This window comes from Marmota flaviventris, chromosome 1, assembly GCF_047511675.1.
Source record: "Marmota flaviventris isolate mMarFla1 chromosome 1, mMarFla1.hap1, whole genome shotgun sequence".
Lineage (NCBI taxonomy): Eukaryota > Metazoa > Chordata > Mammalia > Rodentia > Sciuridae > Marmota > Marmota flaviventris.
In genome coordinates, this window is record NC_092498.1 from 63,206,117 (window position 1) to 63,227,430 (window position 21,314).

The window sequence follows — 21,314 nt, forward strand, 5'->3', positions numbered from 1 at the left end:
GTTTTTTTACAATCTTTCCAGTTATAAATATGTAGCTATGTTTAATAATCTAATAAATGTATGTAAATGTGCTCATATTAAAACAAATATAAACTCATCAAATTGTAGAAAAATTATTATTTTTCTTAAAAAAAAAAAACACACATAGTAAATTGGTCACATTAACATTACAAATATCCAAAGTCTAAGCCAAATTTTTCCACTGGCTACATACTCAAACTTAACTTTTTTGACTTATCTAAAACCAAAAAAAAAAACAAAAAAAAAAATGTGTTAATCAAGACAGTACAATATCACACCAAGATATTATAAATATATAATTATTTATACTTGATAATAACAAAGAGTATTTTTATCTTTTCCATTTCCCAGTGAAGTTTTTAATATTCCTCAATGGAATCTTGGCCTATCATCTAGAAGTCTATGGACTTTTACTTTCTATAGTATATAGTCTGCTAAAGCAGAATGGGGCCATTCATGCATGACTCTCCTGTCTACATAGTAGTAGGAGGATCATAGTAGATACCTAAACCAGTAAGACCAAAGGCAGAAACCTAAGCCAAGATCATTTGCTAAGAATAAGGGTAAAGATATTATGAAAGGCCACCTTATGATCCTGTAACAGAGTGCCTGGATAGGGTTTGATCTCCTATTTTTGTCCTTTCTGATTGTTGTTGCCATTTTGTGCTACTATAGAAGAATAGTTAGACTAATATATTAGGAATAGAAATATAATTCCTCACAGTTCTAGAGGCTGGAAAGTCCAAGACCAAAGGGCCAGCATCTGGTGAGCCCTTCTTGCTACATCATCCCACTGTGGAAGGCAGAAGCGGGGCGGGGGGGGTCATATGTGCGCAAGCGATTGGGAGAGGGAGTGCACATGTACAGGAGCCCAAGAGAACTACCTCACAGCTCAAGCCTCTTTAGCATCAGCCTTAATACTTTTACTCAGCCCTCATGGTCTAGATGACTCTCATTTTGATACTACCTCCCAACACAATTGCATTGGGGAGTGTTTCCAATTGGTCCAGGGTGAGACCTTGGCATCAGGAATTTTAGAAGCTTCCACATAACTTTAATATGCAGTCAATGTTGAGAATCACTGTCCTAAGATCTCAGGTATAACGTTACCAGTCATTTCCAGAATGTTTCCTCTACTGCATTAAAATCTTATTTTCTTCTAACTTCTAGGATTGTCACCACATGATGTGGTGCAAATCTGCTAATGAGAATGAAAGCCCCTTAAAAAAACAAAACAAAAAAAAAAAAAAAAAATTATATTCTGGGCATGGAATTTGTCCTTGGACAAGAAAGACATTTCTGATGATGAAGTCGTACTGAACTTCTCATATTTAACATAGGCTCTTTCATGCCTTTCAGTGTGTGTGTGTGTGTGTGTGTGTGTGTGTGTATGTGTTGGGGTGAGCAAGAGCAAATTGGAAATAGATTAATGGAAATCAGTATAAAAACAGTCCATACCACCACTATTGACAGTTAAGGACGTTGAATGTCCTGGGCATTTAAAGTCAATTTGGCCACACAAGAGTCAACCTGCTTATCAATAGATCAGTTAGGCAGCCATGAGAGTTCTGCATTAAAAACAAAACAAACAACCCAGAAAAATTGATTTGCTTCAATGTCTTAGAAACCCTTAGTTAAATACAATAACCTCATCCTTAGTGTTCCAATTTAATCTACCTGCAATCTAGTTTATAACAAGATGAAACTGCTAGTAAAATGATTAATGCCTACAATGAGTTTAAAGCTAATATTCAAAACTTATTTAAGATAAATTTTCTTTCAAAACTGTCCTTTTCTGAAAGGTGTCTATGCCTCTTTTAAGCATAGATAGGGTTTTCTTGGTGTAATAATTATTCTCTGTTGGTCTTATCCTGCTTACTATCACGAGAAGGACACTGAGAACAGAATTCATGCTGCACTCCTCTTGGTACCCACAGAAGGAGCATGCAACACTGCATAAGGCAGATTCTAAAACTGCCATGGAATTGAATACAATTATTTAGTCTTTCAAATAAAATGGTATCTATCTGGGAGGATGGGGAGGAAAACAATGAAACATAGAGACATAAGATTCTTTATAAAAGAGCCAAAAATGTTTTCTCATATTGATCTGTAGTTCTCCAACAATCAATTCTAATCAGATTTCCAGGTTCCACTTTAAAATGAATGAAACTTGTATAGTTGGAACTTAATACTGATACTTATACACCTTAAAAACATCTATGCTGCTAACAGACTTCAGCAAATTTATCTTCAATTATTATAAATATAATTTCTCTTAGCCCAAGGCAATATTAGAAAAGGTTTTAAAGTTCTGCCTTAATATCAAATATTTATTGTAAAATTTTGAAACCAAAGATGATTGTTTTAGAGGTAATTTCATCTAAGTGTGACACTTAGAGTATCAATTTCCAAAGCACAGAAAATGACACATCTTAACCCTCAGTCACCTCTAATCCATTACTGTTAAACATTCCATCAGCACCTGGGCTCTGAAGCTTTTCTGATTTCATGAATAATATCAGGCTAAGCTTGATGTTATTTTTCTCATGTCAATTAAACACACCTACACATACATGCACACACACAGAAAGGGGAGAATAAAGCAAGGAGTTCAAGTGCTGGGTAAGTATATTTTACATCTTAAATTCTAACTTGGTATCTGAAACATCTAGCAATAATTATAGGTGCAGAAAAAGTTTCAAAAACATAACAGAAAATTATCAGGTAGATGTTAAGATGAAGTAAACAAATTATGTATGGTTATAAAAGACTATGAATATAAATTGTTGAAAACAAATACAGTATAAAAGTAATATTGATGTTACAAATTTAATAAGAAGGAAACAATTATTTGCTCTCACCTGAAATCAGAATTTTTAAATTATTTGGTAGTATAGCTACATGCACTACTTTTTCCTTCAACAAAATGGAGCTACTGAATATTCTTTTACTTCTTTGATAGAAAATTGCTTACATCATAGTTGTCAATAAATGAATAGCCAAAGGATACAATACTCACATAAATCATTCTGTTTATCCACTTAATATATCAAAATAAAAAATACAGCTGCATAGAACATAAGCATTATGAGGTCCCCCTGCAAAAATTTGCATAATTACATTTTCACACAAAGGTTTTAAAACTATAGTCATATCAGCAGGTTTTAAGTACTAATGGAAAAGGGAATTGAGGTAATTACATTGAACAGTGGCAGGAAGCATGGCTTTTAAGAGAATCAGCTTTAAAAAAAATCCCCAGTTGCATGTGCATTAAAGCTGTCAAAACTCTAAACTAAAGATCTGTTCTCTGTGCCAGCTAAACCCCTGCTCAACTCTGGAAAAGTACTTTCTGAAGCCATGCCAAGCCCTTTGCTTGAAAATAACATCTTAATTGGCTTTTTCTAATAAAATTCAAAATGCTCTTTTGGTGATGATAATAAACTCATTGTTTTATTCCATTTTAATGGTCTGGTCCCTTGGAATGTTCTGAGTATTACTATTCATAGAAAAGAAAAAAAAAAAAAAAAACCTATGTGCTTGAATTTATAGAGCAATAGCCAGGCTGGTTGGACCAACAGAGTTGGAAGCTTTTGATTACAGAAAGACATTTTTTATAAAGACTTATTCTGTTAAAACTCAGATCCCCTATACAATGGCAATGAGATTCCAATCTCTTCACATTGATTCCATTATTATAACTTTTAGATGTTAATACAGAACTGTTGCTTAGAATATGGTTATGGTTCTGACTGGCCATTGACATAAATTAAATTATCAATTACTTCTTTTCAAATAAAGAGATAATTTAAGTCATGAAATGTTGCTTTTGCTTGAATTATAACAACTAGTATGTATCCAAGAGGTTGGAAAATTTGTAAAAAGAGATCCCAAACATTCACCATACCATATCAGAACTTCTATATGCTTAGTCATCTTAAGTTTCTTTATTAAAAGGATTTCAATTCATTATATTGTATGGCTTGTATATGTGTGTGTATATATACACTATATATATATATATATATATATATATATATATATATATATATATATGAATTTAACTCAATATCATAATGAAATTCAAAATCATATATTATGTATTTTTATATAAGCCAACTTTATTATTACTTTGTTCCTATTCACTTATTCCATTAAATAAGAGGTCCCAATGCCAAGAGCTACAGTTCTGCTGGAATTATTGTTCTGCCATTTATAAGGGCCATAACACCGCTTCTACTTGATGCAAATAAGTGAGTTCAAGATTATCAGAGTGTTTGATTTTCTCCACTCTCAATTTCCAATTTGATTAGTGCTGTCTTAAACTCTTCAGACCTGTTGTACTTATTATCAAATTTCAGTAATGAGTAAGGTACCAGGTTGTTGCTTAATTGGCTTTTTAAAAATTATTTGGTAGTACAGCTACATGCACTACTTTTTTTTTTCAACAATTGGTACCAAATAATATCTGCTGACAAAAGAGAAAATGTTTTCTCTAGTCCAATTTTTTGTGAAATGAAGATTTTGGAAAGCAAAAGCACATAATTAATGATTTTATTTCATATGCTATAATTGGGACATGGAATCTGGCACTCTTGGTAATTAATACAAACTTTAGTAACACTAACACTGGCTGAAACAGAAGCAGGTGTGGAGAACACAGAGAGGCAATCTATCCTTTCATGTGCCTCATTCACTCCCTCCATGTTCCTGTTATATGTGCTGAGGACAGGTTCCCTCCCTCTTACAGGGTATTCAACAAGTCATTCTGCATCACTAGTCCCTAGCAAAGGAAGGGAGCGGGGGCTTATATACAGAAGCCACAGGAGTCTCCAATCCTGACCCTCAGCCCACTCCATTAAACTGTTCCTATCCAGCTAAATTGTAAGTACTAAACTGCTTGCTGAGCTAGATTTCCAATTATTTTACTATTATAAATCTGTGGTCATTCATAAATGTAAGCCATAAAACATAAATAATACATTAAAATGATACCAGGAGTATGACAACTTTTTTTTTCCTGAATTATCTACTTTTGTTCTGTCCATTTACAAGAGAATATACACTCAGGAAAGACCTAAATGGTATTGAAATATAATGGATTTTTCACTCATGGATTATTTGTAAGTACACAAGGTATTTATGACACCTGGATATTAATCCCTGTAGGATATAATCCCTTCTCCATGATTCATTCTTTCTCTAGAAAGTGATAACTTACACTAAGGAAATAAGTTTTTTGTGAGAGAACTTAGCAGGTGATTTTCTTTTGTTGTTGTTGTGGTGGTAGTGGTTGTTGTTTGGTACCTGGCATTGAACTCATTGAACTCAGGGGCACTCAACCACTAAGCCACATTCCCAGCCCTAATTTGTATTTTATTAAGACTCAGGGTCTCACTGAGTTGCTTAGTACCTCGCTTTTGCTGAGGCTGGCTTTGAACTTGTGATCTTCCTGCCTCAGCCTCCAGAGCTCCTGGGATTACAGGCTTGTACCACCATGCCTGGTTTAGCAGGTGACTCTTTAACACTTTTTTTTTTTTTGCTAGATCAGCATCTGGTCATCTGCTCAGAGGAAAAGAAACTGGCTTCTGCAAAATTATATTGCTTTAAATTCGTTGGTCTATTAATTCCATACAGAATAGAGACTTCACACTGGCCATTACTTTATATGTAGGATAGAATATAAGAGCAATCCTATATTTATAGTCTGGTATATGATAATTTTTAAAAGAAAATAGTTTAAGTGATTTAGTAACTTAGGAATTAACTAAGTAGAATTTTATTATCAAGTCAAAGTTAAAATTGAGAAAAGAAAGAATATTTAAAACTTATGCTGGTATCACTTCAAACCAAGATGAAAGATTATTCTAATGATTACTTTCCTTCTAATTAAATATTCTATCCTTATAAATAAAAAGGGTAGAATATTCTAGGGATTGACGAAGGGGTAAATGGAATCCTAACATATGCAGAATATCAACTTAACTTTCGATTACAATAACTGGAAAAGCAAGAAAAGAATGTCAATTATTTTGCATGGATGAACAATAAATAAAAATATGAACTTTTGGTATGAATGTACTGCCTCGATCTTTTAGAAGAGAATACAGGGGCATTTTTCTTGCTATGAAAAACATATTTAACATCTGATATGAAGGCTGGGGATGTAGCCCAGTAGAGCACTTATCTACCATGCAAGAGGGCCCTGGTTCAATCTCCTACACTATTAAAAAAAAAAAAAAAAGTAGACAAAATCTGCTGTAAAATTATCCTTAAATTATTGCTAAAAGCCATAATTTATATAAATGTTTAAATTATGTTAAAGCTACAGTGTTAAATATACTCTGGAGAAGTAGCATGAGATAAGTTTGTTAATGCTCATATTAGTTAGGCCTGGCACTTCTTAAGGTTTTGTGCTATGCATTTGCAGGTATCCCTGATTCTATACAAGTATTGCTAATAATAAATTTTCCTCCACTTAAGCTATTTCCATATTCTAGTGTTTTCACAGCCACTATCAAGCTGTGGGACCTGAGCAAAGATTTGAGCCCCTCTAGACCTCCGTGCATAGGTATTCTGTGATAAATGAGATAATGTGGAAATTCTTCAGAATGCAAAAAGCACTCTGCAGATGTAATGTATTGCTCTTGAGTATGCAGAGGTAGTTACTTCTCACTGGCTGGGAAGGGAGGCTGGCAATGATGGTTTCTGACCTGAAAATGTAGACCTTGCCACCGTTTACAGCTCAGCACATTGTTTCCTGGCCAGTGCTGCCCTAAAATAGCACATGGCTCAGCACTCAGCTCTGCTTTTTATGTGCCCTTCATCGACTTGTGCTCTGTAGTAGAAATGTTCCACCTTTCTGTTCATTGCTTTTAATTTTGTTTTCTTTGACAACAGAGGTCCTCAGTAAGACATAATTGAAAATGCAGAAGGCAAAGAAATGCTAGAATTTGCCCAAAACTTGGAGGTTGTTTCCCCAATACTTTTTTTTTAAAATTTATTTTATTTTTTAAGTTGTAGATGGACACTATACCTCTATTTCATTATGTGGTGCTGAGATCAAACCCAGTGCCTCACAAGTACAAGACAGGCACTCTACCACTGAGCCACAGCCCCAGCCCCTAAGCCCCAGCCCCAGCCTCCCTAATACTTTTACTTTTTTTTTTTTTTCCCACAGTAATGGAACTAAAACCAAAATGATAGTTTTTTTTTCCTACCTCCTCATATAAAAGATGTTTAGGAAATGGAAAAATTGAGTATGTTTAGTGCTATATTTAGGTAATGCTGAAATGCAATCCACGAAAAAGAACACTTGAATCACCTTTTTCCCTCTTAAAACATAAGCTATGTTGAACGTATGGAAATACACCATGATAAATTTGCATAGTGTAATGATGAAAAGTGAAAAGTGAATAATACATTTTTCTATAGTTAGCCTTCATCTGAGCTCAGATTTACTCCCATGGCCATAAAAGGAAATCTCACCTATCACAACAAAATAAACATATTCCAGAAGGGCAATTCTCCTCATTCTCATTGTGATGAATCATAAGTTGAAGGATGAATTTAGGACAAAGTTGAGGGCAAGTTTTAATTTCTTATTTTTCAGGAAGGCTTATTGTTCTAAGAGAAAAGTGAAACTCTACTATGACTGTGACACTTTTTCTCTTTTGTTTTCTGGTTTCTTTTATTTTTTTTTAATTTCTTTTTTTAAATGGCACATAGTTATTGCATGTACTTATGAAGTAGAATATAAAAATGGAATATATGTTTATAATGTGTAATGATCAAATATCAAAGTTAGTATTTTCATATCCTTAAACATTTTATCATTTCTGTTTGATTGTTGGGTTTTTTTGTTTTGTTTGGTTTGGTTTGGTTTTTTGGTTTTTCATGTTGGGGCTTGGATCCAAGGCCTCAAACACATATCCTCTACTTCTGAGCTATACCCCCAGTCCCTATCATTTCTTTGCACTGGGATACTTCAAAATCCTCTCTTCCACTTCTACTTCTTCATAACTTACTATGAACCATAGTGACCCACTGCACTGCAGAACACCAGAACTTCTTCCTCCCATGGAGCTGTGTATGACTTATCCAAACTCCTGGCCCCCTTCCCAATCTCTAGTGACCACTACTTTACTCTCTGCTGTGACACTTTGAAGACAATAATATGAGTTTACAGAATGATTTCAGGAGCAAATATTTTCTTTTACTTGTGATTTTTGTGGATCTTAAAAACTAATACTAGCAGGGTTTATAGAAATGGTTCTAGCTCTGAAGTCAGCTTGTGTTTTAATCCTGCCCCTTTCCATCTCTGCAGCTTCGAGTAAGTTATTTAACTTCTGCCTCTAAATTCTGAGGGTAAAAATACTGCCTAATCAATAGGTGGTTAAAGTAGTAAATGAGACAATGTGAACTATTTAGGGTAGTACCTGCCACAAATGTGACATTAATGTCAGGGATAATTACAATGAATATAAATAAGTTACCAAAGTTATTTTAGAAATACAGAAGACAAAATAGTGGCATATACCTGTGAAGAATGAAAAAATACACAATTTTGATTCCAGTATATTTTTGTAAAACAAAACTATGAATAAAAGTTATATGAGATATAGTTTTGTAAATATATGTGAACAACATATCAACATATATCATCAATATTGGAACAAATTTAAAACAAAACTAGCATACCTTGAACCATCTTCATCTGGTAAATAATTAGATCTAATTAGAATATATGTTTAGACTTATTTGTGTTAATTTAATGAAATATGAAAATTTTTTCCATGGAATTACTTTGGGTGGCTGAATAATCATAGCACATAAGACCACTCTTTGGAGTTCAGAACATTGAAACATTCCTTTGATCCCAATTGTAAGCACTGAAGATCATAACATAATCATTTGGCAATAGAATCAAGCTTAATAGAAGCTGAGAAAACTCATATAGGAAATTCAGCTAGAGAAAACTCATCTAAATAAGAGTTACTGTGTTTAAATAACAGAAAAATATATGGGCTTCCAATTTTTAAAAATTTTCTAATGAAAGATCCACAGCATATCATAATTTATTTCTTTTTTAATATTTTCAAAATACATTTTTTGCCCTATCAAAAGTAAAATTACTCCCCTCCAACTCAAGCTTATTAAAGAGAGATGTTATTCAATTTTTCTTACCAGAGTCTTAATTAAGGCAATGTACTTGTACTTTTCTTGTAGTCTCAAGGCAAGAGGCTACATTTCTTTGCAATTATTTCCCCTTCTGTTGCAATTGCATGTTACAATAGTTTTTTAACTTGTCACTTTACATCACAAATCTAGTATTGCCCTCCCCTAGAATGTTTTAGGTAATGTCCAACTCACTTTCATTCATCAATCCCTTAGTGAGTTCTTTGATACAATCACAAGAGGAAGAGTACAGAGTGCTTTTTGTTCACATAGCACCCCTTGTTGATTTGGGTTTATTAAAACATGTAGGCTATGTTCAAGATATTTAAGTGACATTTAACTGAGACCATTGTATGGACACTTAAAAAAAAAACTGCAAGAAGACAAGTTTTCCTGAGACCTAAATATTTCAGGAGATTCAATAAAACCAGGGTGAGCATTCTCCAAGATTAATGGAGAAATCAAGAACAATTGGCTTTATTTTTATCTCTTGGGCAACCACAAGACAAACTGTTTTCAACAAATGTGCCTTGTAATGTTAATGCCACTAGAGTTCATAAAGAAGCAATTTATTATTTTGAGTTTATTGTCTGATAACAATTCCTTGGCTTTTGAGTTTAGCTCACCAGTTCACAGGGCTTCTTTTATTTGTTATTTAATTAACTAAGCTTTTTGTCAAATGAGGCAGATATTAAAAGATAAAAGGTGTTTTATCTTCTTTGATTTGAAATGAAATTGTCTTTCATTTGTATACTATAGAGAACCTGGAGACTTTGGCACTTGTATAGCTGAAAATTCAGAATTAAAATATGACAAAAGAAAGACAAAGTAAATGAATGAAAGTCCTGACAATCCTGTGCTATTTCAGCCCCTACTTGTAACATACCTGTTTCCCAATTCAAAACTCATACTCACTTTTATGTTTTTGAATCACTGTCATGCACATGTAAATGTAAGACTTAACCATGGCTAACATTGACCAAGAAAAATCTTGTATCAAAATAATAGAAAGGGGCCGGAGTTGTGGCTCAGCAGTAGAGCGCTCACCTAGCACATGCGAGGCCCTGGGTTCCATCCTCAGCACCACATAAAAATAAATAAATAAAAGAAAGGTGTTGTGTCCAACTACAACTAAAAAATAAATATTTTTAAAATAATAATAATAGAAATATTTCCATAGAGTTTTAATCTTTTAATCATCAAACTGTTTGATTTTGAGTTTCAGGTAACTTAATCATTGGCTTAAATGAAGGTGCAGGGCATTTTAATAATGGGGTATCTTTACTGTAATCATAAACACAGGTCAAGAATTAATAGCAATCTTGTATAATTGACTTTTCTGCCAGGAATTTTTAAACTACCAATGAATGTGTTTTTCAGATTTTGTAGTTTCATGAGAACTTTAAATCATTTTTATACACACTTTGATAACTAAGAATTTTAAGATAATATAAAATGTAAACATGGAGTTAAATTTCTGCCTGTTTAGTGAAGTGATCATCAAACGGTAAGAATTCCATTAGATTATCAAGGCACCTTAGTTGTACTCTACCTATTTCAGGATATTACTGATATTACATTTCTAGATATAAAAGTACATAAATAAAATTGATAATCCAGGATTTATTAGGATTTTTATTATTTTTAAATAAGATGTGATAATTCAGATGTTTATGGTAAGGAGACAAAACATCCACATAATTAAATTGTTTCTTTGGTAAGAGAGAGCTATTATGTAATCTTGGATAAATCAACTTCCAAACTCCAGTTGTCAACCAATCTTAAAACACAAGTAAGCAAATAATAAGTTTTGTTGTTTTGGTAACTTAATAATTAACATATTCATTAGCTCACTAAACTAAATGTTTGACCCCAGTTAAAATCCTGAACTTAAATTCTACTTATTTCTTCATGCACAAAATATTCCAAGGAGCAAGTATTCCTGAAATAATTTCCTGATTACTCACTTTAGACATGAAAAAACAAGTTATTTTACAAACATTTATTTGGGTATATGCATATAACATACACTTGATATTCATGTGCATATATTTATTTATTTATTTATTTATTTATTAATATTTATTTTTTAGTTATCGGCGGGCACAACATCTTTGTTTGTATGTGGTGCTGAGGATCGAACCCGGGCCGCACGCATGCCAGGCGAGCACGCTACCACTTGAGCCACATCCCCAGCCCCAGTGTGCATATATTTTATTTTTTAAATTACAGATATATTTATACAGATATAATTCATATCATCATGATAAAATGGATGAACCCCACAGGTTCCTCTTTCCAAGGTTTCATGTTACTCTTAACTGCTCCCCAAAGTGGCAAATTAGTATATACAATTTGGGGCCATGCACAATCATATGACAATAATAAGAAGCAAACCAAACAATCTGGGTTCTCATTAAGTTCAAACTCACCATAAAAAGATAGATATTTAAAATGTCAGAATCACAAGAAAGATGATGCAGATGGGGAAAAAAATACATGTTTAGACATATCTAGACATGCTAAGCATTTAGGAAAAAGACAGCCTAATAGTATTAAGGATTAAGACAACATCCATAACAGGCCACCAAACAGGTCCCTGTGGTAGTCTCAGCATATATATGAGACCTCTGTCCTCTTGTACTAGAAAATAAGACTTCTGACACACAGAAAACTCTGGCAGAAAACTTTTAAAATTCACAGGGGCCAAATGTTTATTGACAAGGAACTAGAAAAATTAGAAGGAGGTTTGAGAATTAACAAAAAAGAATTAATATATGAACTCAATTCCCAGATTATATGGAATCTTTAATATATTATACTAGGAAAGTTTGGAATTAGGTAGATTAAAAATTTTTTACCACTAGCTATCTACTAAGGCATGGATCTATAGTCAACTGCATACAATGTGGCAAAGATCTCTGTCTTTATTCTATTTATGTTCTAGTCATATGACAGAGAATGAGAATATCTTGCATTCTGCCTCATGGATACCAGTGTTTTAAAGCAATCAAAATTCCCTGCAGGATGGTTGTGAGTGGGGCATTTTTGCTGGTTGAGGTGATGTGGTGGTAAATGAAGTGAGAATTTATGTTAATTCAATAGTCATAGAACAATAACAAATACCAGTCTCTGTGCTAAATGGAGGGGAGTAATTATAGTTCTAATGAAGATCATATTTCTAACCTAGAAGTATTTACAGATACTAAACTTTAATGCAAGCCTTCACATATTATATTAGAATACACATTATTGACCATACTTTACAAACTTAATTTATTAATTTGCAAAACAGTTCTATGAATTATGTGCTATTCCTATTTTCAGATGATAAACCTTTGGATTAGAGAAGTTAAGTAACTCCCCCAATGTAACATACCCAGAAAGTAGTAGACAACCATGATTTTAAATCAGTCTGTATGACACCAAAATTTATGAACATTTAAAATTTCTTTTGTCTTTCCCTTCCAGAACATTCACACAAAATATTCTTGAAAACATTGAAGAATATTATACAGAAGACTTTATAAAACAAACCAAGTTTAAATATAATTTCAGGGGAAGAAGGGGGTCTTAGAGATCATTTGATCCAGGTTTCTTTTTAAAGTGATCAGGGATATTTGAGGTCTCAACACAGATTACAGTTAATTGGCAAGCAATCATGGATTGAAACTCTGATATTCTTATTTCAGGTACATGCTATTCTCACTATGCCATACTCCCCTCCTATTAGTAATATATTGATTGATAACAAAATATGTCTATTTAAATATATTTCCTAATATTTTAATGAAAATATCTTAGAAATCTTAGAATTCAAGACATTTTTCCCAATTAATTATAACTATATTTTTGCTGGTACTTTTCATTTTATAGTTAAAGGGAAAAGTATCACATCCACACAAAATACAATTTAGATTAAGGATCATTACTAGCAATAGTCAGGGATATTTAATAATAGAAAAGTAGTCAATTTATTAGGAGACCTAATACTTCTAAATATTTAAATATATAATAACAGAAATTTAAAAACATAATGTAAAAGTTGATAGAATTTGAAGGAGAAATAAATAAACAAACTCGTAATTATAGTTGTAAAATTCAGCCTCTTCTGTCAGTAACTGAAAGAAGATAGAAAACAATAAAAATACAGAAACATTATTAACTGACTAGTGCACCAATAGAGCACTCTATGCAGTAACATCAGAATATATATGTTTTTCAATATAGACTATATTGTGCGTCATGAAATAAGTTTAAATAAATTTTAAATAATTGCAACAACAGAGTATGTGTTCTTTGACAAGAAATTAAACCAGAAATCAGTAACATATATAAAATTATAAATGTATGTAAATTATCAATATATTTCTAAATAACAAATAGGCAAAAGAATAAATAATACAACAATTAGAAGAAAAATTGAACTAAATGGAAATAAAAATGCATTTCATCCAAAATTAGTGGTGGACTGCTAAGTCAGTATTTTGAGGCAAATCTATAGCACAAATGATTTTTAGAGGAAAGTCCTAAAATAATCAACCTAAGCTTCCACTCTAAGATGTTCTGTAAAGAAAAGAACATTAAACACAAAGCAAGAAGAAGTTAGATAATAATAAATTTTAGAGCATAAATCAAAAATCAATGACATATTAAACAGAAAACATCAGGGGGAAATGCAAGAAAAACAAAAGCTGATTAAAGAGATCAATAAAATAGATAAACCTCTCAGCAGACTAATTAAGACAAAAAAGGGTGTAGATACAAATTATGAATATCAGAAATGAAATAAAGAAACATTACTATGGATCCTAGGACTACAAAGAAGTTATTATGGATAAGCATTTCAACAAATTGAATATCTTAGATTGAAAATATGAATTACCAGATGAAACAACACTCTTATTGTTTTTATGAGGACTAAATCCATTTTAAACTAGAAAGAATATTTACCATACTTACCTCAGTAATCATATTTTTGTTGATTCAAATATAGATCATATCTTTATTTGTTTGAATTTCAGGAAACTTTTCTTAAATTGATATATTTTATCAAATTATATCATACTTTTTGCTGATATTATAAAATAATATATGCTTGAATCTTTACTGAATACAGTTGGGACCTTTTAAACAATACTTTTCATAGGATAATATCAAGTAAAAAATAGATTTGCTAATTGAATATGGGGAGCCTTCTCTTATGATCCTTCTTGATTCTAACAATTAATTTTCTGGGTAAAAAATGCAATGCCAATAATGTTGTGAAGTATGAATCTGTCAATCTACTGCAGTTTTTCTTTAAAAAATCAATTCAAAAAGCATTGAGATGAAGCTTATATTCATTTAAAAAGTTACTTGGCATAAAATGATAATTCTAAAAATTACAAAGTATCTATTAAAAGTTACAATGACATGAAAGATTTAGCTAGCACAAATGTAACTGATTAATATTATCTGAAGTATATTCTCACAAAGAACTGAGAACATCTGCTTGCTCCCCTACTAGATCAATAGGTAAGACAAATCTGTAAATCATTGTTTCTCAAATGTTATTACCCCATCAATGCACCACAGAAGAAGGGATGGAATGTGGATGCGAGAAGAAACCTCTTATTTCTCATGCCTTTATAAACTTACTTGGGCTAAAAGTAAGACAAGACTGAACAGATTCTTCTGAAGTTCTACCCAGAAAGAGATGAAGGTAGAGGACCAAGTTACAGGGATAGAGAAGATACAAAGACAAAAGACCCAGTAGGCAAGGTAATTGAGAGGATATATAGATGCAGAGAAATGATACAAGTGTTGCAATTGACTGATACAGCTGGAAATTATTTGAATTTTTAAAAACATATTTTAATTTCTGGTTTTGAGCTGAGAAAACAGTGATTTAAGTTTGTAATATAAATGTTAAAAAATTATACATGCATGCATACTTTAATAATAATGTTAAATGTTAAAAAGTTATATAGCATGTATACTTTAATAATAATGTGCAGTCACATACCTATCAACCCTGCCCAGAGCTCTGTATTTTGATGTCAATAATAAACCATATTGGAGGAGACAGAAGCTTGCTGTGTATGATATTAGGACAAATCATTATTTGTTTAATGAAAACTTTAAGCAGGTATACTATGAAGTCTCTTAAGAAAATGATCTTGAAGTGTTGGTTGAAATTTGTATGTTTGAACAACCTTGTTTGCCCAAGGTATTTTTCCTCTGATACCTTGCCTAATATATAGTAGTTCACTTAAGGTTTTTTTTTTTTTTTTTTTAATTAGTAATTTAGACATTGTGGGAATTTATTAAAATGATTCCCCCTGTTGTAACTAATACTCTATTTCTATAATTATGTATTAATGATACTCTTGGAAAAGACAAAATATCAGAATTTTCAGGTCAGTAACTTATCATATCATGCCATTTTCTATATAAGTTATAAATCAAAGGAAATCTTATTTTGCAAAAACCTATTTTGATTTTGAGGGCATTTGAAATACTTGACATTTAGTTATTTTATTTCATTTACTTTACTTTTGGTACTGAAGATTGAAGCTAGGGTCTTTTTACAACTGAAGTACATCCCCTGTCATTCTTTTTTTCTTTCTTTCTTCTTTTCTTTTTAATTTCTTATTTTGAGACATTCTCACTAATTTGCCCAGACTGGCCTCAAACCAGTAATCCTCCTGTCTTAGCTATCAGAGTTGTTGGGATTACGTGTTTGTATCACCCCACCCTATAGGATGGACTTTTAAAATACTACATACCAGCAGGCTGTGGTGGCACCTGCTTGTAATCTCCCCAACCCCCACTTGGGAGACAAAGGCTGGAGGATCACAACTTCAAGGACAGCCTCCAAGCCTGTCTCAAAAGAAAAACTAAAAATTACCAGGGATATAACCTGGTGGTAGAGCATCCCAGAGTTCAATCCCCAATACCAAAAAATGTCCATCCTAACTTCTAGTCACTGTTTAGTACAGAGTCACTGTCCTACATACTATTGAAGTTTGGTTCTAAAAGATTTTACTGCTTAATTTTCTTCTATAAATTATAAATTTTAATCATTATCAAATGCAGACCTGCTGAATTATCTCAGTGACTAACTTGTTACTGATGTTTGCATTAAAAGATTTGGGTTGGTTTTGATGGAAGACAGCAAGTTTAGACACCTAAACTATGAGACCACTCAGTCTCCCTATAAATCAGAGGAATAGAACATAAGGGGAAATGGTATTGCTCATTAATGCCTTTTCTTTTTTTATTTGATAAGATATTTTATAATTTTTAACTTGGAAGACAAAGTGTAAGCAGACTGTAAGATGCTTTAGTAATTAAAGGGGGAAAAGGACATTCCAGGGGGCCTTTTAAATCCATTCTTCACAATTTAACTGAACAGTTAGGGTTTAAGAGGAATGCCTGACTTGTAGTCTAAGGCAGCAATTAGAAGCTCACACATTCTAAGTTCTAAATATGGCTCCTTCAGTGCTTAGGATGACCTTGGGGAAAGAACTTGGTCACTTAAAAGAAAGAAAGTGCAGGGGTAGGGGGGAAGCTATTTAACTAAATGTCAGTCATAGTGCTATTTGAAATTGAAGATAACAAGGAATTTCAGAGATACTTAACAAGGTCTGAGATTGTACCATTAATCAAATGAAAGTAAAAATATATGCAATGACACTAAGGTTCATGCAGAGAGAATTAAAAGACATAATAAAATATAAATTATTCTGACTAGCATGATGGCATCTCTCATCTTTTTTTATTCCAACTGCCAGTGAATACAGGTTCCTTGATTGACTGAGATCATCCATCTGATTGTCATTTGAACTGTGTACATTAAAATGATACACACATTTGAGAAACCATTCCCACAGAGGGCCTTAGACCTTCTTGCTACATAAAAATCTGAAATGTCCACTTTTTCCCTAAGTTTCTGGAGACATTTGTATACAACAGCCATCAAAAGCATATTTCTGCCAGGCAAGGTGGTATACACCTGTAATCCCAGTGGCTCAAGAGGCTGAGGCAAGAGGACCTTGAGTTCAAAGCCAGCCTCAGCAAAAGCAAGGTGCTAACCCTGTCTCTACATAAAATACAAAAAAAAAAGGTTGAGGATGTGGCTCAGTGGTCAAATCCCCCTGATTTCAATCCCTGGCACACCCCCCCCTCCCAAATAGCATATTTCCACTATTATTTTAGGTAATTTTCAATTAACTAGAGTTTTATGTCAACCTCAGGAAGTCCTTATGGAAATAGAAGAAACATAATTAGAACATTAAAAGGAGTAGCCAGTTCTGAGGCTATTGTCCAAATTTTACTGGGTACATATTTTAATAATTAAAACTATATAGTTCTTTCTAGGATTAGCATAAAAGAAGTATTTCTCTCAGCATGTCCAGGTGAATAGTAAGATCAAAGATGTTAGGCTTTGGGCTCTCCATCATCTCCCCGAATACACACAAAAAAACACAGAAGAAATTTAAGAGAAAGAAAAGAAAATACAGTCTCCTATACTTCAAGTATTTTTGTAAACATTATCTTGAATTCAACAGAACACTTGTCTATCCGCCAATAATTTAAAATTACCTGGTTGTCCAAAAAGCACTCCAGTAATACATTAAACATTAATGCTCAGTAATATTTTAGTCTCTTAACTTATGAAAATAGATAAGAAAGAAAAATAAGACTTCAAATAACATTTGAACCATGAATTTTATCAAATGTCTTACCATCAAATGTTAAATAAACTCTTGCTTGGGGCTGGGAAGATCCTTTTACACAGATAGAACAAATAAATACTCCAACCAACACGCAAATTGCCTGGAATGCCATTTCTTCAGATTTGCAAGTTAATATCCAAGGGAAAATACCTTTAAAAAGAGAGATAATGAGTTTGTTATGTCTCATTTCACATTTCAGGATTATAAAAAAAAATCTAGCAGCCCAGACAGAAAAATCTATTTGAATAAGATGCTACTGAACTTCTATAGTAATGCAAACAGTAGGAGGTGCTGTGACTTTGTTCCTCAGAAAGGAAAATTTAGATTTATTTGTGTCTGGAAGTCCTTGCCAGAAGAGACTTGGTTCATCTTCCAACAAAATAATGCCAGCATCAAAGCAGAACAAAGCAGAAAGGAAAAACTTACTGATTCTTAAAGGAAACCCTAATGTTTTAACTGATCTTTTCTAAAACTCCATTCTATTACAGTGACTAGAGAGTGATACCATAAAGTATTGCTGATGAAAACTCCCTCTCCCATACATAGAGTAGTAAAGAAATCCCACATTCATATGTACCCACTCACTCCCTTACTCATTAGCTCTTTAGAGTAATTGTATCTGAAATGGTGTTTCTACACATAAATTTATGTGTGCTCAACCCTTGTCTACTAAAATCACTTGAATCAATTATCTGCCAGTTTATTCAGATGACCAGGCAGCTGTTAAATGATGCAGATGAGATAGCCATGGACCGGTGCCAAATACAAACCAATGACCTAGCAGTGAGTAATCCAGTGAGCCTCGTATCCACCAAGGCACATTTTGAATAAATCAACCAGAAAGTGGGCTGTCAAAATTCCAAAAGATAAATCAAGGAGACAAGTATTACAGATTGAAACTATAGCAATAAAACTGATACATACTCTTAGCTAATGTCTAAATACCAGGGAAAATCAGGTAATGTTTTAGGACAAACCTATCACCACTCTAGTGGCCATAATATGCAAAATATACTCAGGACCATAAGAGAAAACCTATAATTTTACACATATCATAATTACACAATAAATGGCATAGCAGGTTAATCTAGAAACACATTTATACAGGTAACAACAATGCTGATCTGAAACATTATGTGGCTTTTTAAAATGAAATTTCTGTCATTAATTCTCTTCATTAAAGAAATGCTATTAAAAATTGAAAAGACTGCTCCATTAACACAGAAGAAAAAACAATTAAACCAAATGTGCAAACTTAAACAAAAAAATTATAAGTTGCTTTCATCGGTGGTGCATATGCTGTAAGAGTTAGGAATAAAATGTATGCTTCTACCACACAGATGGAGGAAACCCTAGAGATGTTTGTGTTGGTAATTTTCAAAAGAAACAGTTTCTTCCTGCTTCCACAACCTCTTCACCCTGTCATCCCTAAATTAACTTAGAAGAAAATTGATTTTATGGGTGACTTTCCTTTAGTAATTTGCCCCTTGGTCTGTTGATTTGATACTTAAAGGGAGGGGGGAGCTATTAATATGTTCAACCTCAGTAGGCTGATAATACTTACACTTTTTTTTTTTTTTTTTTTTTTTTGCATTTTGCTATTACCAGAATATAATCTGGATGTTTCTCTCAAAGGAACATATGCCATAAATCACAAAGAGTAATACCGAGAATGAAACAACGACAAATCAAATGAAGCTACTTTACAGAACAAGTGAGTTGACTGTTCCACCTAGTGATGAGAGGTGAAAGCCCAGCGTCCTAGACTAGCTCCCCGCGCCCCCTCCCCCAAGTATCTTACAACTTCTTCCCTTCAACTCAAGACGTGCTGCTTGGTGTTTTCACTTCTACTGACTGCAAACTAATAATAAAGGAGAATTCTTTCAAGTCCTCGCGACCAGTTTTGCCTTAGAAGGCTTTGTAATACTCAACTTTAAACTCCCCGCAGGTGTCACAGCCTAAAGAAACAGCTCAAGCCGGGCTCTCAGCGAGGGTAACGTTTCTCTGACAAACCGCGCGTGCTCTTAACAAAATGTTGGGACTCCAGCACACTCATGTATGAAAAGCCAATGCACAGACCCAAAAGTTAGATTTTGCTAAATCTGAAATTCTGAAAATAATGAATCCAGCTTACCGAGGTTGGAAGAGCTCAGCACGGAACGGTCACCAATTTACAACCGGAATGGATCCGCCAGTCTCTCCAGTCCTTTTCTCAGAAGACCTTAATTTCTAGAGCGTCCCAACGTGATATTCTTTTTTTTTTTTTTTTCCCCAGGTCCTCTGAGTTTCTTTGTACAGGAATCCTCAACCCTGTAGTGCCGTGGCACCCGGAGCCCTTCTCCGCGTCGCTCAATCAAGCACCTCGGAGTGAATGGAAAAGTGGCCTGGCGCAGGGGGCGAGCGCTCGGGTGTCCGATTACAGCGACGCGGCGCACGGCTGGGGCTGCCCCGGCGCGCCGCCCAGCCGGCTCGCATCACCGGCCCAGCGCACTCGGCGGCATCTCCACTGCCCGAGAGGCCCCACCCAGAGCGCGCCCGCGAGAGGGTGGCAGGGAGCCGCGAGGGCGGGCCGGGCGGGGCTGACCCGGAGCACCGGCAGCCCTGGAGATGCAGGAATGCGCTGGAGCAGGCTAGAGGACCAGCCCAACAACTCTCTCTTTTGCAGACTGAGGTGGGGTGAACAACTTGCAAAGTGCGCTCCCAGGTTTTTTGTTACCGGCTGCTCTTGGAAAGCACACAGGCATTACTTGGCTGTAAATATCAAAGTGCAAAGCAGTTTTTTGCCAGAGAAGGATAACTACATCCTTTTAAGGAAACGAGTTGTGATTTTAAAAGGGCACGAGTTTTATCCTTATCCTGCAGCAAAATTTCTAAACCCAGTCAAGATAAATCTACAATCTTGTCTAAGAAGTTTATCGCCCCCGCCCCCTTTAAATAAATAAATAAAACAGGCATCGTTTCCTATTGCATTTCCTTAATGTCCTGAAGGCAGTAATTCTGTTGACCTTCCTACAGTGATTCATATCTAGTACCTTCTCCTCCAGGATACCTCGGAAACATAACTAAGAAATGATTTCACAATTTTGTGGAGGAAGATTGTTCTGAAATAAGCCAAAAGATTGAGGCTTAAGTCTTTAGACATCAGCGATATGTTTCCAGCATTCCTTTCAGGTATACTCATTAAAGTCTGGGTCTGAGTTTGACGTTAAGTGAAAATTCTTTTCTCCACCACAATAAACTGAATGTTCCAGCACCCACAGAAAAGAGTTTTGGTCCCTATTAAATAAGCAAGCACTTGTTTAAAATCACCTTGAGCTAATCCAGTAGATGTCGCTGTATAGAGGGAACGTGGAATATAGTTCATTCACCTTATACCTTACAATTTTCTTTATA

The 21,314-nt window shown here is 33.9% G+C and overlaps 1 protein-coding gene across 1 annotated transcript in view; it reads right to left on the reverse strand.

Annotated features, from left to right (window-relative positions):
- Positions 1 to 20,367, reverse strand: part of Sema3c (semaphorin 3C) — a 160,535-nt gene extending 140,168 nt beyond the window's left edge. The window contains exons 1-2 of the mRNA XM_027926398.2: positions 20,056 to 20,367; positions 17,931 to 18,071 (exon numbers count right to left, since the gene is read on the reverse strand). Coding sequence (XP_027782199.2) covers positions 17,931 to 18,033 — 103 coding nt within the window. The 5' untranslated portion in view covers positions 18,034 to 18,071; positions 20,056 to 20,367. The remainder of the gene's footprint in view (positions 1 to 17,930; positions 18,072 to 20,055) is intronic.
- Positions 20,368 to 21,314: the final 947 nt, after the last annotated feature.